The 24,911-nt window shown below is 33.3% G+C and overlaps 1 protein-coding gene across 1 annotated transcript in view; it reads right to left on the bottom strand.

Annotated features, from left to right (window-relative positions):
- Positions 1-695: 695 nt before the first annotated feature.
- The window catches only part of LOC137390230 (receptor-type tyrosine-protein phosphatase alpha-like), a 33,427-nt gene continuing 9,211 nt past the window's right edge, over positions 696-24,911 (bottom strand). The window contains exons 10-29 of the mRNA XM_068076546.1: positions 24,592-24,883; positions 23,674-23,719; positions 22,041-22,167; positions 19,480-19,571; positions 15,793-15,926; positions 15,582-15,672; positions 14,526-14,599; positions 14,295-14,331; positions 13,575-13,672; positions 13,028-13,153; positions 12,653-12,801; positions 12,203-12,338; positions 9,790-9,936; positions 8,318-8,414; positions 6,544-6,602; positions 6,339-6,458; positions 6,101-6,235; positions 5,600-5,751; positions 4,315-4,450; positions 696-770 (exon numbers count right to left, since the gene is read on the bottom strand). Coding sequence (XP_067932647.1) covers positions 696-770; positions 4,315-4,450; positions 5,600-5,751; positions 6,101-6,235; positions 6,339-6,458; positions 6,544-6,602; positions 8,318-8,414; positions 9,790-9,936; positions 12,203-12,338; positions 12,653-12,801; positions 13,028-13,153; positions 13,575-13,672; positions 14,295-14,331; positions 14,526-14,599; positions 15,582-15,672; positions 15,793-15,926; positions 19,480-19,571; positions 22,041-22,167; positions 23,674-23,719; positions 24,592-24,883 — 2,323 coding nt within the window. The remainder of the gene's footprint in view (positions 771-4,314; positions 4,451-5,599; positions 5,752-6,100; positions 6,236-6,338; positions 6,459-6,543; positions 6,603-8,317; positions 8,415-9,789; positions 9,937-12,202; positions 12,339-12,652; positions 12,802-13,027; positions 13,154-13,574; positions 13,673-14,294; positions 14,332-14,525; positions 14,600-15,581; positions 15,673-15,792; positions 15,927-19,479; positions 19,572-22,040; positions 22,168-23,673; positions 23,720-24,591; positions 24,884-24,911) is intronic.

Genomic DNA, 24,911 nt, shown 5'->3' with positions numbered 1-24,911 from the left:
ATTTATTTTCTTTTAATAATTTTAAAATTTTAATTAATTTAAAATATTTTAGCAAGTCCGTCCTGGTAATGGCTGAACACTTTTCAAGTCATAGAGATGATATTACTATATACTGTGCCGTCTTTAGATTTTACTCATGTATTTTATTTGCTATCATGATTATATCAGACCTTGATTTTTATAAGCTGTTAAGCATGACCTTAAAGTAGAATGAATAAAATTATCATCTTCTGGTACCTTGGCATTATTTGATGATCACAAGGAGTTTGTGCCAGGGAAGCATTTGTATTTATTGTTAGGTGAGAAAAGCGTTAACACACACATATAATAGAGTTACATGAATAAGCTATGACAACCATAGAGTTAGAGTCACATGAACATGACAAGCATAAAGTTATCGAGTTGCATGAATAGCATGGGAAAACTAATAAGATATGTAGATATAAGATTTTTTTTTTCTTTTTGAAGGGAATTTGCGTGTACAGTTAAATTTGATTTTTTGTGCATAAGACATTTAAGTAATGATAATAAGCTTGTACCATAGAAACCACAATAGATAAAAAATACTAAAATATTAAAATTATGAGTCAGCAACCAAAGATATTGTAAGATCAGGCTATAGTCAGCATAGGTTGTCCTTTGGCGCATATAGCTTTTGATTGTGGAGCAGCATTCTGCAGTTGAGGTCTCGTGTCTTACTTGAAGTTGGCATAATCAGAGAAAGAGTCTGTGTAGTGCTTTAGCAAGTCATAGAGAAACATGTACTCCTCCTGCAATAGGTAACCAGTGGTTTACTACTTCTAGTCAGAGATAAGCGTTACTGAAGTGACTATACATTAGTTGACTGACCTAAATAATTCCTGTAGCAAGGTCAGGTCAGCCAAATATTTCACTAACTTTTCAGCAGACTCATTAATTACATGTTTTTGAAGTAATTATTGTTGCTACATTATATAAATGGTCTCTAACAGTTTCTGGTTTCCTGCATATACCTGCATATAAGCTGATACTAGAACGCAAAACAATTACCAAACTAATGGGTCCGGTTTATACGCGCATGACTCTGATTGAAAGCAATGAACCGACATCATGGTAAGTTAATAAGTTAATTTTAACAACTACAACTCACTGCGTGCTAAACATTCGGCTGGCAGTCTTTTACATACAGCTAGCTTTGTACAGTAGCAATGGCTTGCTCTTTAAGAAAATCTGTGTGTGAAGATTAATTATTAACATTAAAATCAAAATCAACAGAACCAGTGCACTAGTGTAACTTACTCGTAGCCTTTTTCTGTTCAGCTTTTGTTCTCACGGTAAGAGATTGCACACTCATTTCGAAAAACATCTTGTTTGATAATAGTACAGCTATAACGGCAATAAGTCTGTAGTTGTTCATATACATGATCGCTTGAATTTTACGCGACTCACAGGCAAATGCATTAATAGTATCACTGGTACAGTTAAAATATTTTACTGAAGGAATGTCTGATTATGAAAGAAAATGAATGTCTTACGCTGCTTCTTTTAAACTAACAGCAATAGAAACATGCCAACAATAATGGTTACCACTACCACTAGCTCTTTCGCTACAAAATAAATCTTTTACTGAGATAGTCAACTAATCGGTAAAACCTTTATTTGACAATAGTGCATATGAGTTGTCATAATATTTAACCTTATTAAATAGCATAAAATTTGATGACATCTGATGCCATAAAAAATGCCACAATTTTGTTGCAAAATGGGTTTGGACACTTTTTGTCCTCTTCATACTACTGCGGTTGACAAGCTGAGCATATTCTTAGTCAGATGAGTTATCACTATTACTATAGCTGATAGTATTATTATTACTGTTAAAAATAAATACTTGCTGTCACTACTACTACTGTCCAACCAACATATAATCAACAATTATATCTTATCTACAATTTGCGTCTGATCATCCCGACAAAGAAATAGTTACAAAGGTGTTTTTGCAAAGCAAAGCCAAGGTCAGCGTGACATGCAAATATGTTTTCCATTGACTCTACACAACAGATGATTGTTTCCTTTCGATTAGGCAGAAACAAGAAAGGCTAATTATCCAACTATTCACCAATCACAAACTTGTTGTACTAAGCCTACAAAAGTTAGTCTACTTCTGCAACCTTTTGCTTTAATAGGTACATACGGCGTACTATGATTTATAGACTTGGCTTATGTACGAATCCTTATTAATTCCCTTTTTTCAAGGCTCTTATTCTAGGGTCAGCTTATATCCATGGTAAGTTTATGTGTGGAGACATATGGTGTGCCTATAGTTAGATTTCAATCTAGCTTATTAGACTGTTTATGAAATCCTCTTCAATGAACAAAAAGTTAGCTCAACCAACCAAATCACTGTTTACAATTCTTGTGCATCGTTGTTTTTGAGATGGTTCTTTTTCTCAAAACCTCTGGTCCTTTTATAATAAACATACTCTACAATATTTCATTCCCTGCGAAGGACCAGTAAGGTGGTGAAATAAAAATTTTGCGATACCTCAGCTGTTGAAAATGATACTACATGTTTTTATAAAAAATGCCTAAAATTATTTGCTGTAAGTCTTTATAGGATAAACAGTAGATTCTCACCCTATTTTAAGTTAATTATGGCTCTGCCCTCACCACTTAATAGAGATCATAGCAAAAAATATCTCACATGTGATAAAAATGATTGCAACTGAAAGCTCTGGGGACTAATGACAACACTAGTTCTGTACAAATGTTGAAAGCGTGAACTGAAATGTTTGTTCAATAATCTAATTTCGATATTTGAATATTGTTTTCTTTATCATTTGTTGGCTATTCTAAATCAGTTACACATCACAGAATATTTAAACTCATTAGATTTTCTACTTTTCATAACCTAAATTATACTTTAAGAGCAGCTTCTTCCGTGTACCTAAATCTTGTAACTTAAATGTTGTTTTATAATATACAGTAGACGCCACTATAACATGTATCTCTTGTAGCGTAAATTCTACCTAAAGTAAAAAATTTATGTAAAGTTTTAGCTTTTTACTACGTAAAAAAAATTCACATAAGCTGTGAAATCGCCCCAGGTTTTCAAATTCAGTTTGAATAACACACATCTCGTGGTTGATCTTATAATATCACTTTCTCTCTTGCCGCACTTGAGAGAAAAAATGATGTACAGGGTTATCTTTGTTATATATATATACTATTACCCTGGCAGTGTATTTCACTGCGAGAAACCGCCAGGAGTGCCAATAAAGCACAGATACTAAGTTGCTAAGCAATTATTCAGTGTTAGAGTGTCGGTCTACCAATCAGAATGTCTCGTGTTGGAGTATCGTCAAAAGCTATATCTTATCATAACCTTGATTCTTTTTGACGGATAGACAGGTGGACAGATTGACACCGCTCTACTTATAGTAAAGTTATATTTTTGTTTTACTTGACACATAAAAATTTTTAATTGTTTTCTTCTTGCAAAATAAACTTTGCTGTTTAAAATGAGAAAAGCTTGAGATAACTTGACATTCATGTTGTGCATAACTTCTTTTAAAATTACTGCAATCATGGACCATGAACTGAGTGAGAGGGATCTAAAAAAGGAGACAAGTTATCGATGCAAACGAATAATACTACAATTACCATGCAGCCACTAAATAATTAAGTTATGTCTATCATTTTTCTTTTTGAAGGGAAAAAAGGGTGAGTTTGAGAAAATCTTGGAGGGAATTAGGCAATTTACATGTATTTTATTATTCGTATAACGTAAAATCCTCATAGCGGAAAAAATCTCGAAACTGATTATATACGTTATAGGCGTTTCTACTGTACTGATGCACACAGAACAAATGTCCGTTAATATTTAAAATAAGAACAGTGATAGTGAAAATAGAGGCATAAATTTACAAATGTGAACTACAAAAGTGTTATGGCTAATTATTTTAAACAAAAATTGTTTTATATTGAACTAGACTATCCTCTGTAATATATTTCAAGCAAAACACTACCTATTTTAAGAAGTGTTTCAAAAAGTCACTAATTTGAAACTTAATGCACAGCTTAGAAACTCGGCATTTAATATAGTTTATACTATATGATTGACTAGACATGATGAACCTTCAACTAATGTTTGGTCTTCACAAATTTTAGACTGAGATCTATGGATGCTCGTACTTTAGAGATCTTTTCAGTAAAATCAGCTACCCTGCGCTATGATCTGCCACATTCCGGCTCGTGGTACAATCAGGAAACCTTAACAAACTCCACTATTTTACGTTTACACCAAGCAAAACCATTGTAAAAACAAAGAGTGCTTACAATGGTAGAGATAAATTGCTTTCTTCTGCACCTTGCCATGAGCACTGTATTGTAGAGGTCTACTTCCTGTTCAGTCTTGAGCTTAGCCAGGGCGTTGTATGCAGTTACAATAAGGCCACACCTTGTTGTTCCAAGCCTGCAATTATTTTTCAATATTAAACTAACAATAAAGAGGTTAACTAATAATCAAACTAACTAATAATACAACCTCACTCAAACTCAAAGCGGGTTCCAGTACTGAGCTCGTGTGTCAATGTTCTCTCATCTCAAAAAAATTTTCATATACATTAACTAACTAGCCAAAGCTGGCGTAGCACGGGTATTAAAAACAGCTCACAAACAGTGGCAGGTAATATAGTTGCCTGCCACTTGCCACTAGCGTGGCACATTGCCAATGACTATTTTCAGTAAGCTAGTATTGCTTAACATAATAATGAGAGCCTTGAGCAAACTTTAGTGACTTTGCGTAACACAAAGTGCTATGCGTATTTTAACCGAGATAACAACTCATATCACCTAATGAATTCATTGCATCTTCATTGCATCTCACATAGCTAAATTGGTTAGATTATCGCCTGGTGATTTCTGAGATCGAATCCAGAAAGAAGCAAATATTTTATTCCTAGATTTTAATAGCTATAGCTGGGCACACCGAATAATGGACTTTGAGATTTATATATACATTTATGTGGACTAAATACAAATTAGCCTGTTTACATCCTTTAAAAACACATATAACAGGATACTATGATAGAACACATGTTTCAAATGTTGTAATTCATGACCTACGCTCACAAAGTAACAAAGACTTGTCTAGTGGTTATGATATGCAGTGAAAGGTAACATTACTATGTACTGAACTTTATAAAGTTCTTACCATCGAGGCAGACACAACTGCTAACAGCAGTGAGAGATAGACTTGATGGCAGCACGTTTGGTAGGCTAGACTTTTGTGGCGCTTCGTAACATGAAAAACTTCACACTCAACTTAAATGAGTTTAGTCTATTGAACAGACACATGAATATAAGTTTTATTCTTGCACTAAACCTAATTCTATTTGTGTCTTCATTTTCGTATTTTATTATCACTTTATGGTTTGAGGTTTTTGCCTCGCTTTCTCTATGACTTTTGACAAGCCTTTTAAAAACTTTTTTAAGTGAAGCTGGCAAGACAGACCTAGCAATGCTGTTTTTAAAAGTGGCTTATCGCTTACTTGGCCATCTAGAGATGCAACATGCAAAATTCTTAGAAAATTTACCAAAACCCAGTCTCAGTCAAACATACTTGTCAGCAACACAAAACTTCCCATCTCCATTCTGCCTTAGCAACTTCTCCAGTGCTTCCAGGTGGTGAAGCAGAGCAACATGATTCGGCAGCTCATTGATGTCTCCTCTCTTGTTCCACTCCTTAGTCAGCAGTACCGATACTGTCCTTCTCTGAATATGAAATGAAATAAATGGCACACATTGTGCTCCGCAATCATTGACAAATATCAATACTGATGCAATGCATGCAAGGTTGCTGGCGAAGGAAATGTTTTGGAGTGTGTGATCATCAAGTACCTGATCAAGTTCTAACAAGCCGAAGGGTATGTTGGTGAATATTTCTGGTAAATGATAATAACCATGCTGAACCTTAAGTTACAAAGAAAGGTATCACCATGTAGATGAATATTAGGGCTTGTTAATTGGTAAACTAAGTGCAGTGTACTTTAATTATTTCATGAACTGAAATATACTGTCACTTAGCTCAGAAAGATTAAAAAAGCGTAAAAGATTGAAATACCTGATTACTTAAGGTACAGGTAACAGCCAATGAGATGAAACTCAAATGCTCGTTTGTCTCCATGGCCAGCCGATGAATGGTATAGTTGGTACAGACAAGGACTTCCCCATCGTCAGTGGGGTAAAATTGTGTGTCCTGAAATAAAAATTGCTAATATGGTAAATTATGGACAGAGTTGAGGGACCAGACAGTAAAGGAAGAAACTGAGTTACCCAGTAGGCCAACCATTGCAACTCACCTCTTGTTCAAGTTGAACCACAATCTTTATCTCTTGTTCTTCCACCATTCTCCAGAAATCAGCAACTGTGTTTGCGAGTGGCAACTGGGTGCATACTATTTGTTTAGTAAACCTGTAGCCCTACAAAGAGCATAAATTATACTTTTATTACTATACATAATAAAAAGAAGTACTCTAATGCAATAAATACAATGATTATACTTACATCAAGAAGTACAGCATTTATGTAGTCTCCACTGTTGATGTAAACACAGTGACTTTTATCTACAATACAAAGAAGCATTGTATAAGCATGCAGAAACAGATGCCTGTCTTTGGCTATACTACTCTGCCTGCATGTAGAACACTATTTACACTCAATAAATGAAGCTGTGTGGGTGGGTATAAAGTAGTTTTGGCATCAATACACATCTGATGATGCAAGGAACAATACTTGGGTTGCACAATGATTCCACGAACAATACATGTTTGTATGTGAGCATTGTGTTTAATACATGTACTGTGTAACACTACGTTTTAGATAGGCATATTGCTCCGTCACGAGCTTGTTTAATCGATAATCAAACCTCCACTGATGATCACCTCAATGTAATGATTGTTTAGTGTACAATTTAACATTTTATCAAATACTTTACAATCAATACTCTACTCTCTTCTACAATTAAAGTAATTTTAATATACTACATCAAAATTTCTGGAACACTAAAAATAAAATATAAACAATAAAAAGTACCTAAAATAGATTTGTTGAATTTTTATTTGGTCTAGCACAGTATTTTATCAACACCTTTACCTCTAAACCTAGGCATTGCTATATCTTTACATCTTTTCACATGTTTTTAGACTAAAGTTACTATAAACTATTTATTAATTATTAGGAATTATTGACCATTATCTTACTAACTTTTTGTTACATATAATGTAGTTTTTAACATTGAGTTTTAACACAGCTTTTTAAAACACATTTACTTTAGTGCTGTGTGTAATTGCCCAAACTAGTTTAGGTTTTGAAATTGTGGAACGAGTTTAACGAAAAACAGTGCAGTTTTTTTTGATAAAAAGATCACAACTTAAGAGAAACAATGGAAAAACAAACTGAATTACATCTGCCAAAATTTCACTGATTTACCAGGTAATCTAAGCTCATAAAATGACAGTTATTTGCCAGATGCTGTGAAATGCTGCATAAAATAGCGATACAAGCCGGCAGATATAAGATGTTATAAATCCCAATGCTAAAATCACGCATTCGCCGGAGGTAGGCTATAGTATTTACTGCTAAGATTATAAACAATGATGAGTAGAGATGAATGAAAGATTTCGAGCATGTTTTTCCTTATACCCAGAAAATAATTTATCTATGTGTGTCCCATGCTTTATGTCCCAACATTAGTCTAAACCACTTTAGTTTAAGGCCTCTGTTTTGGCTAATACGGAAGCCTATATGAATATATGAAGAAGGAGAAGTTAGGAAAAATTGAAACATCTGAAAATGTCTTTCAACGATGAAAGATGATGCTCACAACAAATACTTAATTATTATTTACACTCTGCCAATGTCAAGGATTGTTTTGAGCTAAAGTAAGATTTTGTTCTCACAGGTTTCTAGTACTTATGGTATGTTAGTTGCGGCTATGTTAGAACTAGCATTAATATAACCAGGACTCTATATATGTGTTTATTATCAGTATTTGTCTACTACTTATAAATATGAAACTTCTACTCAAAACTCTACTGCAAGAAAATTATTTTTATATGAGGTAAATGATGTTTTTGTTACATGAGGTATACAGATAATAAATAAGCATGTAATTAAACATTAGAGAACAAATACACTACTTGCAGTAGACCATGGAGATATTAATGTCCTGTCATAATTTCAATACAGCAAGACTAGTTCACTCTAACTGCTCAGGCCTTAAATCTGAGTATTGAACAGACTGATACTAAAATATGGAGACACCGTTTGTACAACTGACCTGGCAGCACCTGCATAGAACGGTTCTTATCTCGATTGTCATCCTCCAGACCAGAAAAAGTTCGCTGACCCATCGCTGCAAGTCTCATCTCTATTCTCTACAATAAGCAATTTTAACAAACAGTAAGCGAAGGTAACAATGATCCTAGATAATTCTACTTAATGGAAATGGCTAGATTTTAACTTTCTACCCAATATGATATTACCAGCACGTTAAATTAATAAAAAAAATTCACAGCAGTCTAACATGGTGGCTATAGAAAACTGTAGAACAGGCTACAATAACAATATTAGTATGCAGTAAAACCTCTACAAACAATCACCTCAATATACAAACATGTGACCCTACAGGCAAGTATTTTAACAGAAGTTGACAAAAAATTTTAGTTTTGGAAGAGAGAGTGAAGCTAGTGGAAATTTAATAGACATAACAATAAAAATAATGCAGCTAAAGTGAATTAATATTTTACATCGTCTATATGAGAGAAGTTACAGTCCCAGCACTACTACTATCTCTACCTCCTACCTAAAGCATTGCAAAGCTTATGGCTCCTTTGTGTGTCTTTATAGTAACAAAACCATAGAAAAATGTTTGATTATCGTTTGTTTAATGATAAATTTACCTAAAAACTAGCCATTTATATCAGTTTTATGTGGTTTAATAGAAATAATCTGTTCGAATTTTTGTTTAATTATATGAATAATTTATTATGAGATGTTTAAGATGTAGAGTGAGTTAAATAAAATACTGTGCCTTCTTATAGAAACAATTGCTCCAACATACAACTGTTACAGCCCACAAAACACTTCTTGGATTAAATTAACATTGTATGCGAATGCTTCACCATATACCGCTTCACACTATTCTAACTTATATATACATACAACATAGTAACACTAGTAAGTAAATGCTTTCATAACTACACAACAAGAGGGCTTCAACCATCTTTTCTAAGACATAATAACATCTATAAAATATTCCATTCCAGTTAGTCAAGGTGTGTGTCTGCTAGTCTGTGTAAACACTGTTTTTAACAATTTTTACTGATTTAATCTAAACTTCACACACATATATGTGCTCGGTGCCTTGGTCCAGGTCACTAGAAATATTTATTTTCAAAACTTTGACGGGTTCCTGAAAACCAGTTTATTAAACACCCACCTGCAGGCTATCTATTTGAAAATGAAACAAATTCTGAGAATCCCCAGTCTTGCTATTAGTATGATAGGAAGTTTACTTATTTGACCTTTTTCTGTATCACCCTTTTTGTTTGCCACTAAAGTTACAGTGAATCATGTAGCCTTTGTTACATTAAATTACCTTATAGCCTATTACCGGTCAAGTTAGTTCAGAAAACTAGTCAGGTTATTCCAATAGACTGTGCACCATTGGTCCATATGTGTTTACCTTGTGATGCTGGCACACCAACTAGTTTAACCTTACAGCTATGATGTTTATACATATGAAACAACCTTGAACTCAGCCGTGATAGCGTCATTAGCTCCTCCATTTTGTTCGTAATAGAAGTTGAGTTTAGCCTCTGTACCCAGTGGAGCGCATGCAAATGTCTCAGTCTTCAGAATCTCCTCAACGACACAGTGAAGGAAGTAGTATTGTTCCTGTAAAAACATTTGAATAAGCGTAAATATAACCCTGAATGGAAAGCTAGTCTAACCAACAAATGTTCTAATGTCTCCACTCAAAAGAAGTGAAGTTTTTATTTGTCCATGATTCTGAGTCACTAAACATTCCAGTCACGTGTTGCAACTGTGTCCTAGTGGTTTAGAACTCATGACCTGTGAACAATGAGTTGGGTTGAATCACCCAAAAAGCTACCAGTAGAGACTTTTCACATCCTCCAACCTTAGGTTGATATCAACAACTCGGCTGGCCCAAGCCAATAAAGTTTCCTTGCCACTGGGCTCAGATGTGGTTAGCTCAGATCACATAGATAATCACTGTGTTTTCATGCTTTAAATGGGTTCAGAGTTGCTTCCACTCCAAATCAAAGAAATGGTAACATACAAATGCATTCGATGCCATTTTGCTTCACATAATTTGTGTGAAGACTTTGCTGTGAGAGCGTCATTTGACAACAAAAAATTCTAACTACTGATGGATCCGAATCGATAATACTCGGCTAAGCTCTCCTCAATGGAAGTAAAAATATTTCAAAACCGCTTTGTGTTTGCAACTAGAACCTACTGATTGCACATAATCCGACTTCACTAGTGATTAATTTTTTCTAGACATAACACTTCTAGCTTAACCAAATTTCCTTACTAGAAGCAACTGGCGCAAATTCTCTTGTGTAATAACACATTGCAATCCGCTTATTTTTTTTCTACTGCTCAAAAACTGAGAGATAAATACTTCCACCCTCAGGTAATGATTCATAACATAAAACGCAATACCTAAACCTATGTAAAACTAAATGCAAAAAGCTAAATTAATCGAAGTGGCAATACCATCAAAAATAAACTTTTATTTTCATCTTGTCTTTATGGTAAAGACAGGCAAACAGACATATAGCCATATAGTTAAAAGGAAAGAACAGTATGCAGTGTGATATGGAATAGTGTAACCGAGGCTACCTGAGCTTTATATTACATTCATTATTCTTATTGCTTTATTTACAGTTAGCCTTTCCAGTCACTTCAATTTATTCATTTCAGACCATCTGTGTGCATCTTTTTCTCTTTTTCCTCACAATGACTACTAAGCATCTTTGATGATTTTTGTGATAAATGGATGCTTATATATGCACATATGCTTTTTAAATCCTTGGCTTGACGTTAAAAGATCAAGCTAAATTTTGCCATACCATCACTGATACCACTACGTCTTACTAATAACTATAAAATGAAGATATAAATCAGCATTTAATTTTTTTGGATCGCCTGGGAACCAAATCAAACCAGGTGTACGAGAACAGCGTACATTGTGCCAATTTACAAAACCTGGAAACAAAGCTAAAAAACTTTTGAGATACTATTGATCGCATTTTCACATTGGATGCGGGAACTTAATGATGTTATGGTGATTCTAAGTAGAAATTGACATACTTTGTAGTATTTTTTTATTTACGTTAGACTGAAAACTATTGCTATAGATGATGGCCACTACATTACATACAGGGTGACTTCCCCTATGTCGGCATTTATTATGAAGGTGATATTCATGAGCCTCATATTCACTGTTACCTACAAACTAGATATTTTTTCTGTCAATAAAACTAAACTCTTTTCCATGTTAATCTATGAAACTATTTTTACCACTATGAAACAACAGCAGAAACAGTTGCTAATATCCAGGTTGCTAGAATGTTTAACCAAGTCAGAGCGGAAGAGAAAAAAAGACAGCTTCCTCAAATATTGTGGTAATACAACTTACTGCCATCTACCTATTTTTATTAGAAAATATTATCAAAGTAAAATATCAAAACGTGTTTACATTTAAATTAAATTAGGTTGCATCACAGTGAAATAACCAATTATACATGCCATACTAAATTATTATTTTAATTAGTAGAAGCAACCTTAAAATGTTTGGAAAGAGTTTCAGATAATATACAGTTTTACCCACATCTGCTTTAAAACTGTATCTAATACCTACAATCTTCCACTTTTCACAAAATACCTTTCCTCTTGACTGAATAAGAAGATTATACAGTTTTTGTATGAATGACAATTTTTGCAGTTAAATTATAAAAAGTTGAATGAGATTAACTCAAACACTAGATGACACTATCACTGATAGAAATTAAGGTATGTATGTGACTGACAAATATAATATATAAAATACATAGACATGTATATTTATATGTTATATAAAAGGAATTCAAGGTTAAAGTTTAATTACTGAATTGAAATCTTTTATACTGACCTTGACCTGCACCATGCATGGTCGTCTAAGTCTCATAGCTGTCACACATCCTAGTACATCAACTGCTTGCGTCTTCTTGGCCTCCTTTAGTAGATTCCAGCAGGATATAAATGTACCAGTTCTTCCTACTCCAGCACTAAAGCAAAATAAGATGAAAACTGCCATAGTCAAGTGCATATCTAGTAACGTCCGTTGCCTGTAACTTTTGCTTATGTATAGTAACTGAATAGCTTTGACTGCTCCAGAAAAAATTTAAAATGACTGAGTAACTCTAGCACTTGCATTTGGGCAACATCACAAGTAATAATTATGTTCATAGTCAGAACAATGGTGTAGTAGAATAAATGTGTGTTTGAGAGCATTCACAGCACAAAGTGCATAGCACGAGCAACAATGACATGCACACAAAGCAACTAGGCTGTGATTGACATCTCTTAAAAGCGATACTACCTGCAGTGAACAAGCATGGGTCTTGTGAGATGCTGAGTACCTTCTTTGACCTTCTTGTAGAAAGTCACATATGGACTCATTTCTGCTGGCACACCATGATCTGGCCAGGAGGTGAAATGAAATTGTTTGGTTTTAAATGTTTCTCCTCCCTACAGGAAATAAGAAATTGTTCAAATCCCTTATCAGTTGCCCTGAAACTTGGAACTCCATTGATCTATAAGGTCACTTATTGATACTTAGCTGAGAAGTTTTTTAGTCTATCGAAATTATGCATCTTCACAAATATTGTCAGTATTATTGTATGTTTAAGAAAGTCTAGACAGAAAACTCCTAAGATTCAATAATTCCAGCTAAATACTAGTATATCATAAATACCTTTGTAACAGAGAGAGACCTGACTACATAATCGGCCCAAATATCACAGGTAGTGAGTGTCACCTTGATGTCTCTGAACTTCATCACTCCACCTACATCCTCTGGCCAGTATTGTTCACATTTGTGCTGAAAACAATACCAAAACACAAGAATATGCCGAGTATTTACCAACCACATCAAGCAAAGGGGTAGTGGATAAAAGTGAAGCCGCAAGGACAGTGTGAAATGTGCTGCTTGAAACATTATTTTATCAAATGTTTAAGCTCGAGGCTGAGATCAGCTTGTAAACACACTCAAACAATCAATGTAACTTGAAGCAATAGAATGTTCAAACTGTCCTCCATCTATTGCTTGCAAGATTTATTAAAAATTAATAAAACTTGTTATGAAATCAAGTTCGAAAGTTTAAAAATTCTTAAGCTGTGCATATCTGATATGTTTTCACTGTGTCAACCTTTAGCTACTTCTATTGAAAGCTGCTATATTTATTCAGTTGAGTAACACAATTTCTTGACAAGATCAAAAAAAACCTAAATATGCAACTTACTTTGCCCATCTCAACCGTATTTGTCACCATAACTATAGCCTTAGGTCTCTGCTGAAAGATCATCAACCAGAAGTCATCGATTGTGGTTTCCAGAGGCCCTGGAAAAGGAGTGGTAAGTGAGTTATGAGATGGGCAATAAAAAGCAATCTGTTAGCTGACAAGCTAATATAATATTTGATAGATCTTATGGGTTGCACTTATGTATTACTAGCTCTTGACTTCAACCTGTCTACTATAGAGACATTCATACAACAATGCTTATATATTTGTTTAGTAATTAATTTGTTTAATTAGTTGCTAAACGCATGCACCGACTCCCGCACCCACACACGTACCAGTCCATTGGTTAAAACACCTACACTTCATGCTTGAACTAATTTACAAGAAAAAAATGTAATCATACTTCATTAATGTGCTAAAAATATATGTAACAAATTAATATATATGGCATAAACTTAATTCAACTTATTGTACACACAGAAACAAACAAACACCTTCATTTAAAAGCTAGATCGTAAATGATGTTGACTTTTAAAAAAACTTTATTACTCATGCAACACTAGCCATTAAGCTAGTATATGTATCTGGTAAGACTAAAAGTCTGCCAGTAACTGCAGTTAAACGTTAATAACTAAAATTTATGATAAGCTTCTCATAATACTAACTTTATCCGGATATTGGAGCCTAGGTAGCATTATATCTAAAATTTTATGTACCCACCTTGTGAGGCTATGAACAACTCTCCTTTCTCATAGCCCTGCAACAGAAAATGCTATTTTATATACACAGCTATAGAAAAGGTGGCCAATTACAGTAGTAATTTCCCCAGTTCGATAAGGAAAGTAGTTAAACTATGTCTCATTTAAATAGCGGAACTTCTTTACTTACATGTCAAGGTCAGACATTGCAATGAAAGTCTATCTACAGTCAGTGTCAGTACTCACGACTTACTTCAAGGAAGGAAGCGTTAATAAAATCCGTCTCCTCATCATCTGTTCGATCTAGAATGACTCTGTGTTCATCCTCTGAAATTTATGGGAGAATATCTAAATTAGATCTAATCAAATTGACAACATAAACTGAAAACAAGATTTATTATGCTCTTCCGAAGAAAGTGTTTTATTAACTTCTCTTACCTTAGCCAGACAGTTTCCTTGTAAGCAAAAAAAAGAATGGATACAATTATGAAAGAACACAACAAGCCTTAACAACGATTGACTTCTCATCTCTAAGTAACCATAGTTACTAACCCACAACCAAAACCAGTAACTGTTCAGATGTTGGGCACCTGAGGAGTTCATTGAGACGCAATTTAATATAACCATCACCAATAAGCTACATGACACAACATGTTTTGTTGAAAGCAACAAAACAAACTTTGGATCACAATAAAAACAAGGACTTCAGCAGTTAACAATAAACTCCTAAATAAATGGAATCTCATGATTTAAATAAGTTGTGTCTGAAAGAGGGAATTATTTAACCTGATGACAAGAGACAAGTTTTGGTTTTGTTTCAATGTAAATGATTTAAAATTTAAGGAAGCTCAAGAAGTATTGGGTTCATCCAATTCTAAAACGTAACAAACACATTCACAAAAAGTATGTTTATCTAAAATTTTTGGTCAGGAAAGTGCGAATACATAATATGGCAACTTTTTGTTAAAAATTAACTGCATTAGCAGAGTTGCTGATACAAATAAATTATATTTATGGGTAAAAAACAATATACTTAATAAAAAACTCACATTTTTTCAAACTTACTGAATTTACTGAAAAAACACCAACCTATTTGGAAGCTGGTGAGACAAAGCGTATAACCATTTAAGTTAAATAACGATGCAGGCATTACTAGCACAACGTGATTTATGAAATGCCTGGTGAGAATGTGTGCGACAAATAGTATGTTGGTTCTATAGTAAACCTTTACCACTGTAATGTAGTACTGTATGTATAGTTTACCATTAAACAAAGATGAAAAATTAAAGAAAAAACAAAAAACTCTTACCTGGATAAAGACCGATGTATTTACACTTTCCGCGGTTTTCTGGCAGCAGAGCTACATTCATTGTTGGCTTTGGCATCTTTTTCAGAACGTCCTAATATCACGTCAAATAAATCAAATTAGTACCAACTGATGAGTTTTTGAGTTTGCACTTGATGAGACCAGAACATTCATATCAGCGAAATAAAATACACCAAACTTATAATAAGCTTACATTATATTCAGAGAAAATAGCTTCTTTGTCCGTGATGTAGTCTGTGAGATGAGACAGTGATATCGGTTGTGTTGTAGGAAAAGCAGGGGTCGGTGGAGCCGGCCTTGGCCTTGATGGTAAGCCCACAGGCTTTTCTAGATAAAATGGTGAATTGATTGTGTTTATTAGTTAAACATGTGAAAGATGGGTTGAACGCTGTATGACAATAATTGTTTGCAAGAAACAGATGGTTTAATTTTCAGCTAAATGCTCCATAGAAAGTAGAAAGAGCAGCAGTTTCTTTCACATAGCAAGTTACTAACCAAAATTATAATTGAATTAATATGACTGTTTGAAAACAATACTAATCCTGATTAAAAGTTGAACACTAAACTACATAGCTATCAGCTGGTCTTACTAGATATGATGGATTTATATTCTCTTTATAAATAATACTACTAAATCCAATATTTTAATAAATCTACAAGATTTCGTTAAACTTTAGGATAAGGGAAGCTAGAAACTGTGAAAAAATTCAGGAGCTATTGTCTTCAGGTGATCATTTGAAAAAGTTCAATTTGAAGTACCCACATTGATTAGTATTCCCTAACTATATTTGCAGTGATGAACTGCTTGTTCTTAGAGAATGTATAAAACTAAATTGTTGATGAAGAAAACTGATGCTACCTTTGAAAACCTTAAATACCTATACATTTAATTGAGACAAGAATAGATGTAACAGTTGAAAAAGATAGTTCAAAACAGTTTAAAAACAGAAATGTTGATTTCTGTTGGAGCTATAGTTGCTACCTGATTCATTAACCAGCAAACCATAGTGACAATCATTTAATACCTATTACTAGTTGGAACAAAAATCAACCCGAGGAAAGTTACTACAAATGTGAGCAATAGTTCTACATATAGCTATTCATAACTCATATGGCGCAAATAAGCATTGAAAATTAATCTGATCTATATCTTATACATGTAATATATTTTTCCAATTATATATATATATTTCTCAAAGTATGTGTGTCATTCCAGCTATAGCTATTAAAATCTTTGAATAAAGATTCCATTAAACAGAAGATTTGATTATGCTGCCAACTGCCTTATTAACTAAGCCACACGAGCTTGATAAATTCGCAGCCAGCGCAATATATGTCACTATATGGGAGCAAATACGCTAGCTTTCAGTCAAGACGCAAAGTCGTTGCGTAACGTCAGTAAAAACCATAGCTCTTATTAGTAGCCATAGACCTATTTACTATACTAGTTAATAAGAATACTAGTATAGTTAATAGGTCTATGTTAGTAGCTTGCTCAAATTTTCCATTGGCATTGTGCCAGCCTAATAACAAGTAGCAGGCAACTCTTATTACCTCTCTTGGCTATAGACTGACTTTTAATACCTGGGCAATGCTGGGTAGCACAGCTCGTCTATCATATATATTTCTCAAAGTTTGTGGGCTGTGTGTATGTATGTGTGTCTAACTATAGCTCTTAAAATCTTTGATTTTAAAATATGGCATTATGATGGATTTGAACTTACAGATATTGTGACCGCAAGTCTCAAATCCACATGTTCCACCACTGAGCTATACAAGGCGACATGATTAAAAGCACGATCATACATGATATAGCGTATGCACACGCTACATGGCGTATTATTTGAAACTATGAGTTCTGTTAACACTATAAAACACAATGCTTTTTCGTGTTTTCTTGAACTTTTATTTTCGGTTAATTGTAAGGTTCATTGGCTATATCTGCGGTCAGGCCAATTTTTTACAATAGGAAAATTGTATTATCTCCGTAGAAAAAGCCTCAAAATTCTTTTTTCATTAGCTCAGACAAAAACAGTACGATATCTCATTTTTACATTTGTACCAGTATCGAGAGGTACCGGTATATTCGTATTCAAAGTTTTGATGGATCAGTAACCTTTTTTATACACACACACTTTTATGCAAGAATTGTTATTATTAATTCAACGTATTCAGGATTTTATTTTGTTTTCTCAGTTTGTATCAATTGCATCATTGCCAAATCATCTTTTATTGTAATTGTAGCAAAATAGACTTAATTTAGCTATTACTTGTAAAGTTAGAAAGTTACAGTTGTTTGAAAAAAGTTGAAAACCTTTACAGTCGTTTTTATTTTTCCTTTTAATTTATTTCAACTACACGAAACACTTTTTTCATGATATGTAGTTACAAAGTTTAGAATGAAAAATGTTGTTATTTGTTAAATACAAATCAATTTTCAGTTCCAAGACCTTTTTATTACTCACACAATGTGGGGTAGCACAGCTAGTAATCTTATACAGCTGGGATTCTTATTGAGACTGTCTCAAGACAGTAAATGTAACTGAACCAGACTTTAACAGGGAAAGGTACCAAATAATTGATGATAAAACACCGGTTAACATCAGGGGGTTACTAGACATCACCTATAAATTGCTCAGCATTCATGTAGAAGAAATGAACTGCTGGGTACAAATACTAGTACCTCACTCTTCAAGCATGTATTTAGAGTAAGCAAATACGCTTTAGTCAAATTTGACATAGTAAAATTAATTATTATACAGAGGAAAGTTTATGTTGAAAATACATGAGCTGCTAAGGTTTAGTTTTAGAGTAACAAGAGACCTGTTAATGTTTCAAGCCTGTAACACCATCCATTCATAACACTCCTTAGCAAGTCATTAATATAGACTATACCTTTTTTATACACACAAGCTTGTATGCACACATTATTATTAATTTAACATATTCAGGATTTTTTTTTCTCAGTTACTATTAATTGTATCATTACCAAGTCATCTGTTATTGTAATCATAGCAAAACAGACTTAATTTAGCTATTACTTGCTAACTATTTCACATTTACATTTAAAAAATTTTATAGTGGTCTTATTTTATTTCATAATTTATTTGACCTGCAAAAAAAATTTTCTGCATGGTATGAAGTTGGAAAGTTACAGCTGTTTTACAAAATTAGTGAACCTTTACAATTGTTTTATTTTTTCTCTTAATATTTTTCAAACTGCCCAAGAAACCTTTCTCATGAAATGAAGTTTGGAAGTTAGAATAATAGCTGCTGTTATATGTTGCATATAAATAAATTTTCTGTGCAAATACTTTTATTACCCGGGCGACGTCGGGCATTCAATAGTAGAAATACAATTCAAATACTGTTCATATAAAAATCACATGATTGAAATAAACATGTAATGCTAAAAGACAAACTAAAGTCTTGTTCAATCTCAACTTAAAATCCCATCTACAAATGAACTTGTTGACAGTTGAGAAAATATTCATTTAGACTCACAAAGTAGTTTGCAATTACAGTCTCATGCAATTGCTTCAACTTATGAATATACAAAACTGGACATACACAGCTAACACTAGAACAAACTAACTTTGTTTTCCAAGGTTTTACTGTATTCCCAAATGAAGCCCTGTACACACTAGTCAAGGCATATCGAGTAGCCTAAAGCTAAGCTACCTGCATGAATACAGAGAAAGATTTCGCTGGTGCAGTTAAAGCAAAGGGTTACCGTCGTTTCTTAAAGCCCACCACATCTCAGTGATCACGAAGAGTAGTTCTGTTCAGACTGATCTACTGACCAGCAAACCTACAGCGCTAGTTAATGCTTTGTTTGTTGGAAGAAGCGACAAACACGCAGTGAAAGAACAAGTTCTACCTGGCACTGGAGGTCTATTCTCTCCAGGTCGTGGTGGATCCAGATGGCTCAAAGATACGTCATCTGTATCAGAATCATCCGGCGAAGGCTTTCTAATAATATAAAACTTCAGATATACTAGTGGTTTGCTCACTGCTGGACATCTATCCACTCTAGATTGGTAAAAAATGCTACATGATTTGCACAAAAAGGATGCTCATATGTTACAAATATTCTTCATAAAAATTTTAATCAAACAGAAGAGTATTAAGCAAAATTGAACATGACTGAAGTAGAAACTACATGAAGGCATTTTTAGTAGACTTCCAGGGCGCAATTTAAATGACAGCGGTATGCTTTTTAGCTTAATACAGTTGTCCAACTTACATAATATAGATATAGGCTAGTGGCAAGACTGTGTATACATACCAAAATATCAGATGTCAAGGTTTCCGATTGAGACATTCAACTCTACTTTATACTTTGTTTTTTTTTTCTATCAACTAATATATATGATAAATGATGATGCAGGAAACCATCTCAACACTGGCTAATGAGCCATATGATGTGAGTGTAGTTGAACTGCTCAAAATGTAACTAATGGACATGCACATACTATTTACTACTGTAAATAGTTTTGAAACTACTGGCACGCTGCGATATGGTAAGCAGGGTACTTCCCAGGAATTGTGATTTAGCCAAGAAAAGTTCTAGGCTGCGACAAAAACTGGTAGTTATCTTCTTGTGCCCTCAAAATAAATTCAAAAAATTTGAGATTATATAGGCTTTATTAAAATTATTGAGATGGTTTAGAAGTTTCTGTTATAGCAACTAATTTTCATCTTTGGTTAACACGATATAACCTGTGCTGCTGTAATAAAGTTATCCTTTGGAATTAGCAGGGTGTGATTTGTCTTCTCCTCTTTGCAAAACCATTCGATATGACCAAATCAAATACTAGCTTGACTAAAAATATGGTGCTAGTATTGATTTGTTGAACAGCGGAAAATATTTTAGGTTAGAAAACAGTGGAAAATAAACTTGGAAATTTAAAAAATGGTAGTGAATGACAGCAACAGGAGTCTGATACATGTAGCGGCAGTGCACAAGCTTACGATACATAATAAAGTTATTCAACGGGTTTTATTTCAGTTCTTACAATTATTATAAGTATTTATTGTAAATTTCACTTGCTTTTATATATTTATATCTTTTATATATTTATAACTTATGATAGATTATTATCTACTTCATTGCTTTTTAACATAATTATGATAGATTAGTATTTATTTTATAAATTTCTTAATTTATAACATAATCTTAAATAACTTAATGCAGTTTTATAGATTGGGCTTGCAATCGGTAGAGGTTCATAACTCAACTTCTAGTGTATATAAACATGAATCAGTTTGATCATCTTTTATACAGCATCAGTCAATATATAAAGACCAAAAATATGTTCAAGTTTAGCAACTATAAATAAATCTTTTCAATCTCAAATTAATTACAGCTCAGATTATATACAGTATTTGCATACGTAGAATGCTAGCAAAACATATCATTATGTAGAGAAATTTTTTGGCCTCTCGATGCATATTTATTAAATGTCTATAATACAACCTGTGCTCCTAAATAGACTACTAAAAAGGGTTAAATAAATGGGATGGGCTAAATACATCTGGGAGTTTTACCCTTCTACCCAGCTGTTGAGAAACCAGACTCTAAGGCGTCTGTAAAATATATCATTGAGAAAAGTGACATATTTGGTTCAATGAGGTGTTTTGGTTACTGGAGAAATTAATAATTGATAGCAACCTGAAAGGGAATTTTCCTTCAATAACCTCAACAAAACTTCTCTAAAGCCGATTTTAAACTGGTCAAGGAGAACTGCCTAGTCACTAGACATATGTTCAGCAGATTTTAAATTTAGAAAAATGCCAAAAAGAAATTCAAGCAGTTGTTAAAACAATAAAAGTCATTAAAGGAACTAGTTAATGGAACTCATGAGTCTCATTTAAAAATACATGTATTATGAATGGGCTGCCTCAACCACCTATTTACAAATGTGGTGCAAATGTAACCAGATACAAAATAAAACATTATCATCGTCAATTTCTCATTTTTGAACAAAAAACTGGAAATTGACAACTTTCAACTTGACAAAATTCCCATCATATACAAGCTGGTGGGCAGCCTGTCTTTAATCAAAATAGAAAAATTTTTTGTAAAGACAAAAACAGTGCTGTGAATTGTATTTGACTGTGTTCCTTATCAGTTTGATAGAAAACCCAAAGTAAGTAGTGGACACAGTATTATGATTGACAGTCGCTCATACCACAGATATATGCGGTTGAGTTCCAAGTATTAACTATCACTCATAACTAAACTTGAACATTACTAGTAGCATCTGAATGCATGGCTCTTCATCAGTTATTACCAAATAAAGACTTAATCTTGGTCTCCTTAGTAATTGCATCACCAGTCAAACACATGCTCTATTACAGAAGCCATGGAAAAATTTGCTTATGACATTATTGAAAATGTAAATCATGTTATTAGGAAATAAAACTATTTATCAATACCTTCTTTGATAGAGAAAGAATATGACGACTCCAGCAGTAATGAGTACTGCCAGGGATACTCCAACACCAATTCCAATGTTAAGCTGTGTAGGTGGTTCTGCTGCAGTAATCTCAATCTCACGATAACCTGTGAAATTTGCAAAAATTAAATTTATAAATAAAGATAAGTATTTACATAAATAAATATTTATAGATCTATGAATACAAATCAAAACTGAAATCTTTGGATGTCAAACAACCATTTAATGGCTGCTTAGATATCACATGCCTATCAAAAATACTTTAATGTAACTTTATGCCTTAAAATTTATGTTTGATATTTAGCATTGGCTTAACAGAAGACATGTTATGATTAAATTACATCTTATAATAGAGAAGTGCTAACATGAATACTGTTAATGTTGAGAATCTGTAACTTGTATCTGGTTGCCAATACCATTTGAGTTATAATTTAAAGTGATTATTTACTAGATCTCTGCATTTCTCTGCTACTCTGTATTTAATTTTCAAACAAATGACAGAATCGATGATCCAAGGGCAAATAAAAACTTGTTTATCCTACCAAATTCTTTACAAAAATTTTGTTAAGAGAACTCTTTAAAATAGTCAAAAGCTTTTTGAAAGTTTGTTTCACTGTTAATGATAAGCGCAACTGTGAGGATGAGGATATGCCTTGTAAGTGCCATTTATTGAGCAGTTTGGATGGTGACAAGTGTACTCACATTCATTTACAAGACACACAAATGTTGTGTGTGCAAATGCACAGTTCGTTCCCACAAAACTATTGTTTTTGGATTGTTCCAAGGAAGTTACACAATTTGCACTCAACAATTGAAAGTGTTTATATTCAAATATACATGTAAGTTAAAACAAACAATGTGGTTGATTTGATATGAAAAGATCAGCCAAACATTAATGCACTAATGACTTGGCACTTCAGCACGTCAGAGTCAAAATCAGTCAGTTACTAAAATGCCATTATGGAATGCTCACTTCATTACACTAGATAATCAAAAGCTTTTTAGTCCTTAGTAGATTAGATGTTTTAAATATGGAATGTTTGAGTGAAGTTGACTGACATAAAATAATACAACTGAAGGTGTCAATTACAATCCGATGGGAAAATGCAAGCATCATAGTACAAAGGTTAGTATTCACGGGCCTCGTGCTGAGCACCACTGGGACAACTGAGCAAAGAGTGGAAAGAGGGCTTAGTAGCTAGTTAATTTTGTTTGATGATAGTTAATACTGAGGTGGTACACTAAAAACCCAAAATTTCAAATCATCAGACATCAGGTAAAAAGCTGCTCAGTGTCTTTGGCAAATATGACACACTTTCACGAAGTTAAAAGCCAACTAAAATAACACAACTGAAACTGTCAATTACTATCTAAACTAGACCTAATTTAGGAAACTACACCTCTATTGACCTACTTTAATACTTGAATTTTGTAATTTTATTTTTGTTTGCAATAAACTCTTACACGATTCTTATAGTGGTATAACTATTTTAAATGCTATTAAAAGCATGAACTATGTGATCAATGTAACTTATTTCATCTAAGACATGCACTATGGTTAATGTACTATGAGGAGCTATCGACACAGGGCTTCTATTTACTTGGATACTTACTGTGAAACTGAACTGGCTCCATGTAATATGTGATGAACTGGCCTTCCTGTGCAATATATCAAATATATAATTATATAATATCATACAATTAGTTTTTTGTCACATCAACATAATCATCTCTTTATCATTTATCATGTATCATCGGTAAGTTAGTTTCAAATTGAACACAAAATCAAAGTACATGTAGGTTGGGAAATGATTATAACAAGAATTAATGGTTATGATTATAAAATTTCTTCTTCTGCATCTCACGCCTTATAAAAATTAGATATTTTCCAAATTTACACATTGGTGAAAGAGATACACTCTAAAAGGCTACAAAGCTTCAATATATTTTGAAAGCATTTTCCTAAATTCCCCAACTGTTTTAATATTTAAATGTATAACAAGGACGGGTGACTAATTGAAAATACTCTTTTGCTAATTTGAACACTTGATGATGTCATAGTAATTTACTTCTGCCAGTTTAATACACCTAAGTTTATGCCAGTTCACTTTGAATGAACAGAGACATACACAAATGTCATAAACTAGAGCGCTAACATTCCACAAATATTGTTTACAATCTCAAATTTTTAAAGATGCAAAATTGAATACAACAGATTCAATATGTAGATAGAAAAACAATAAATAGAAAACCTGCATAGATAAGAAAATAACTAGTGAGTAAATGGTCATTAGTCAAGGTAGAACAGTAATCGGAAGTATTTTGTAATTTAATAGAAACAATTATGATTTCATAGAGTAAAACTATGCAATAACATGGAAAAGTGTGAAATGGCCTAAAAATACTTAGAAAACAAATTTCTAAAAAAAACCTCTTGATGCCTTAGAATTACATCAAGATAAAATGTTAAAAGACTTGAGCTGAAATCTCATAGTTCTGTCTATACCTTTAACATCTCACATGTCACTCACCTCAGGATAGACTACTAAACCAACAGCAAGGGTATAGTTAGTCTCAGGTTCAAGTGGAGCATTATAGTAATTATTCAGTGTTTGCCCATCTCCAATATTCACTGTTAACCCATCATCAGTCACCGATGAACCTGGAATCTCTGCAGTTATGTAGCAGGTCATACTAAGCTCAGCTGATTTCTCATAGCTGTATAGACTGTCAGAGTCACATGTGCTGTTTTTAAATATAGCATATCTCTTTTTCCTCTTTCTATTCAGTTCTCCAGGGGCTTGTACAATTATCTGGTAGTAACTAAAAAATCAACACTTGAGAAACTCGA

This window comes from Watersipora subatra, chromosome 1 (assembly GCF_963576615.1).
Source record: "Watersipora subatra chromosome 1, tzWatSuba1.1, whole genome shotgun sequence".
NCBI lineage: Eukaryota > Metazoa > Bryozoa > Gymnolaemata > Cheilostomatida > Watersiporidae > Watersipora > Watersipora subatra.
Note: the sequence above shows the minus strand (reverse complement) of the source record. Positions and strands in the feature narration are given on the sequence as shown.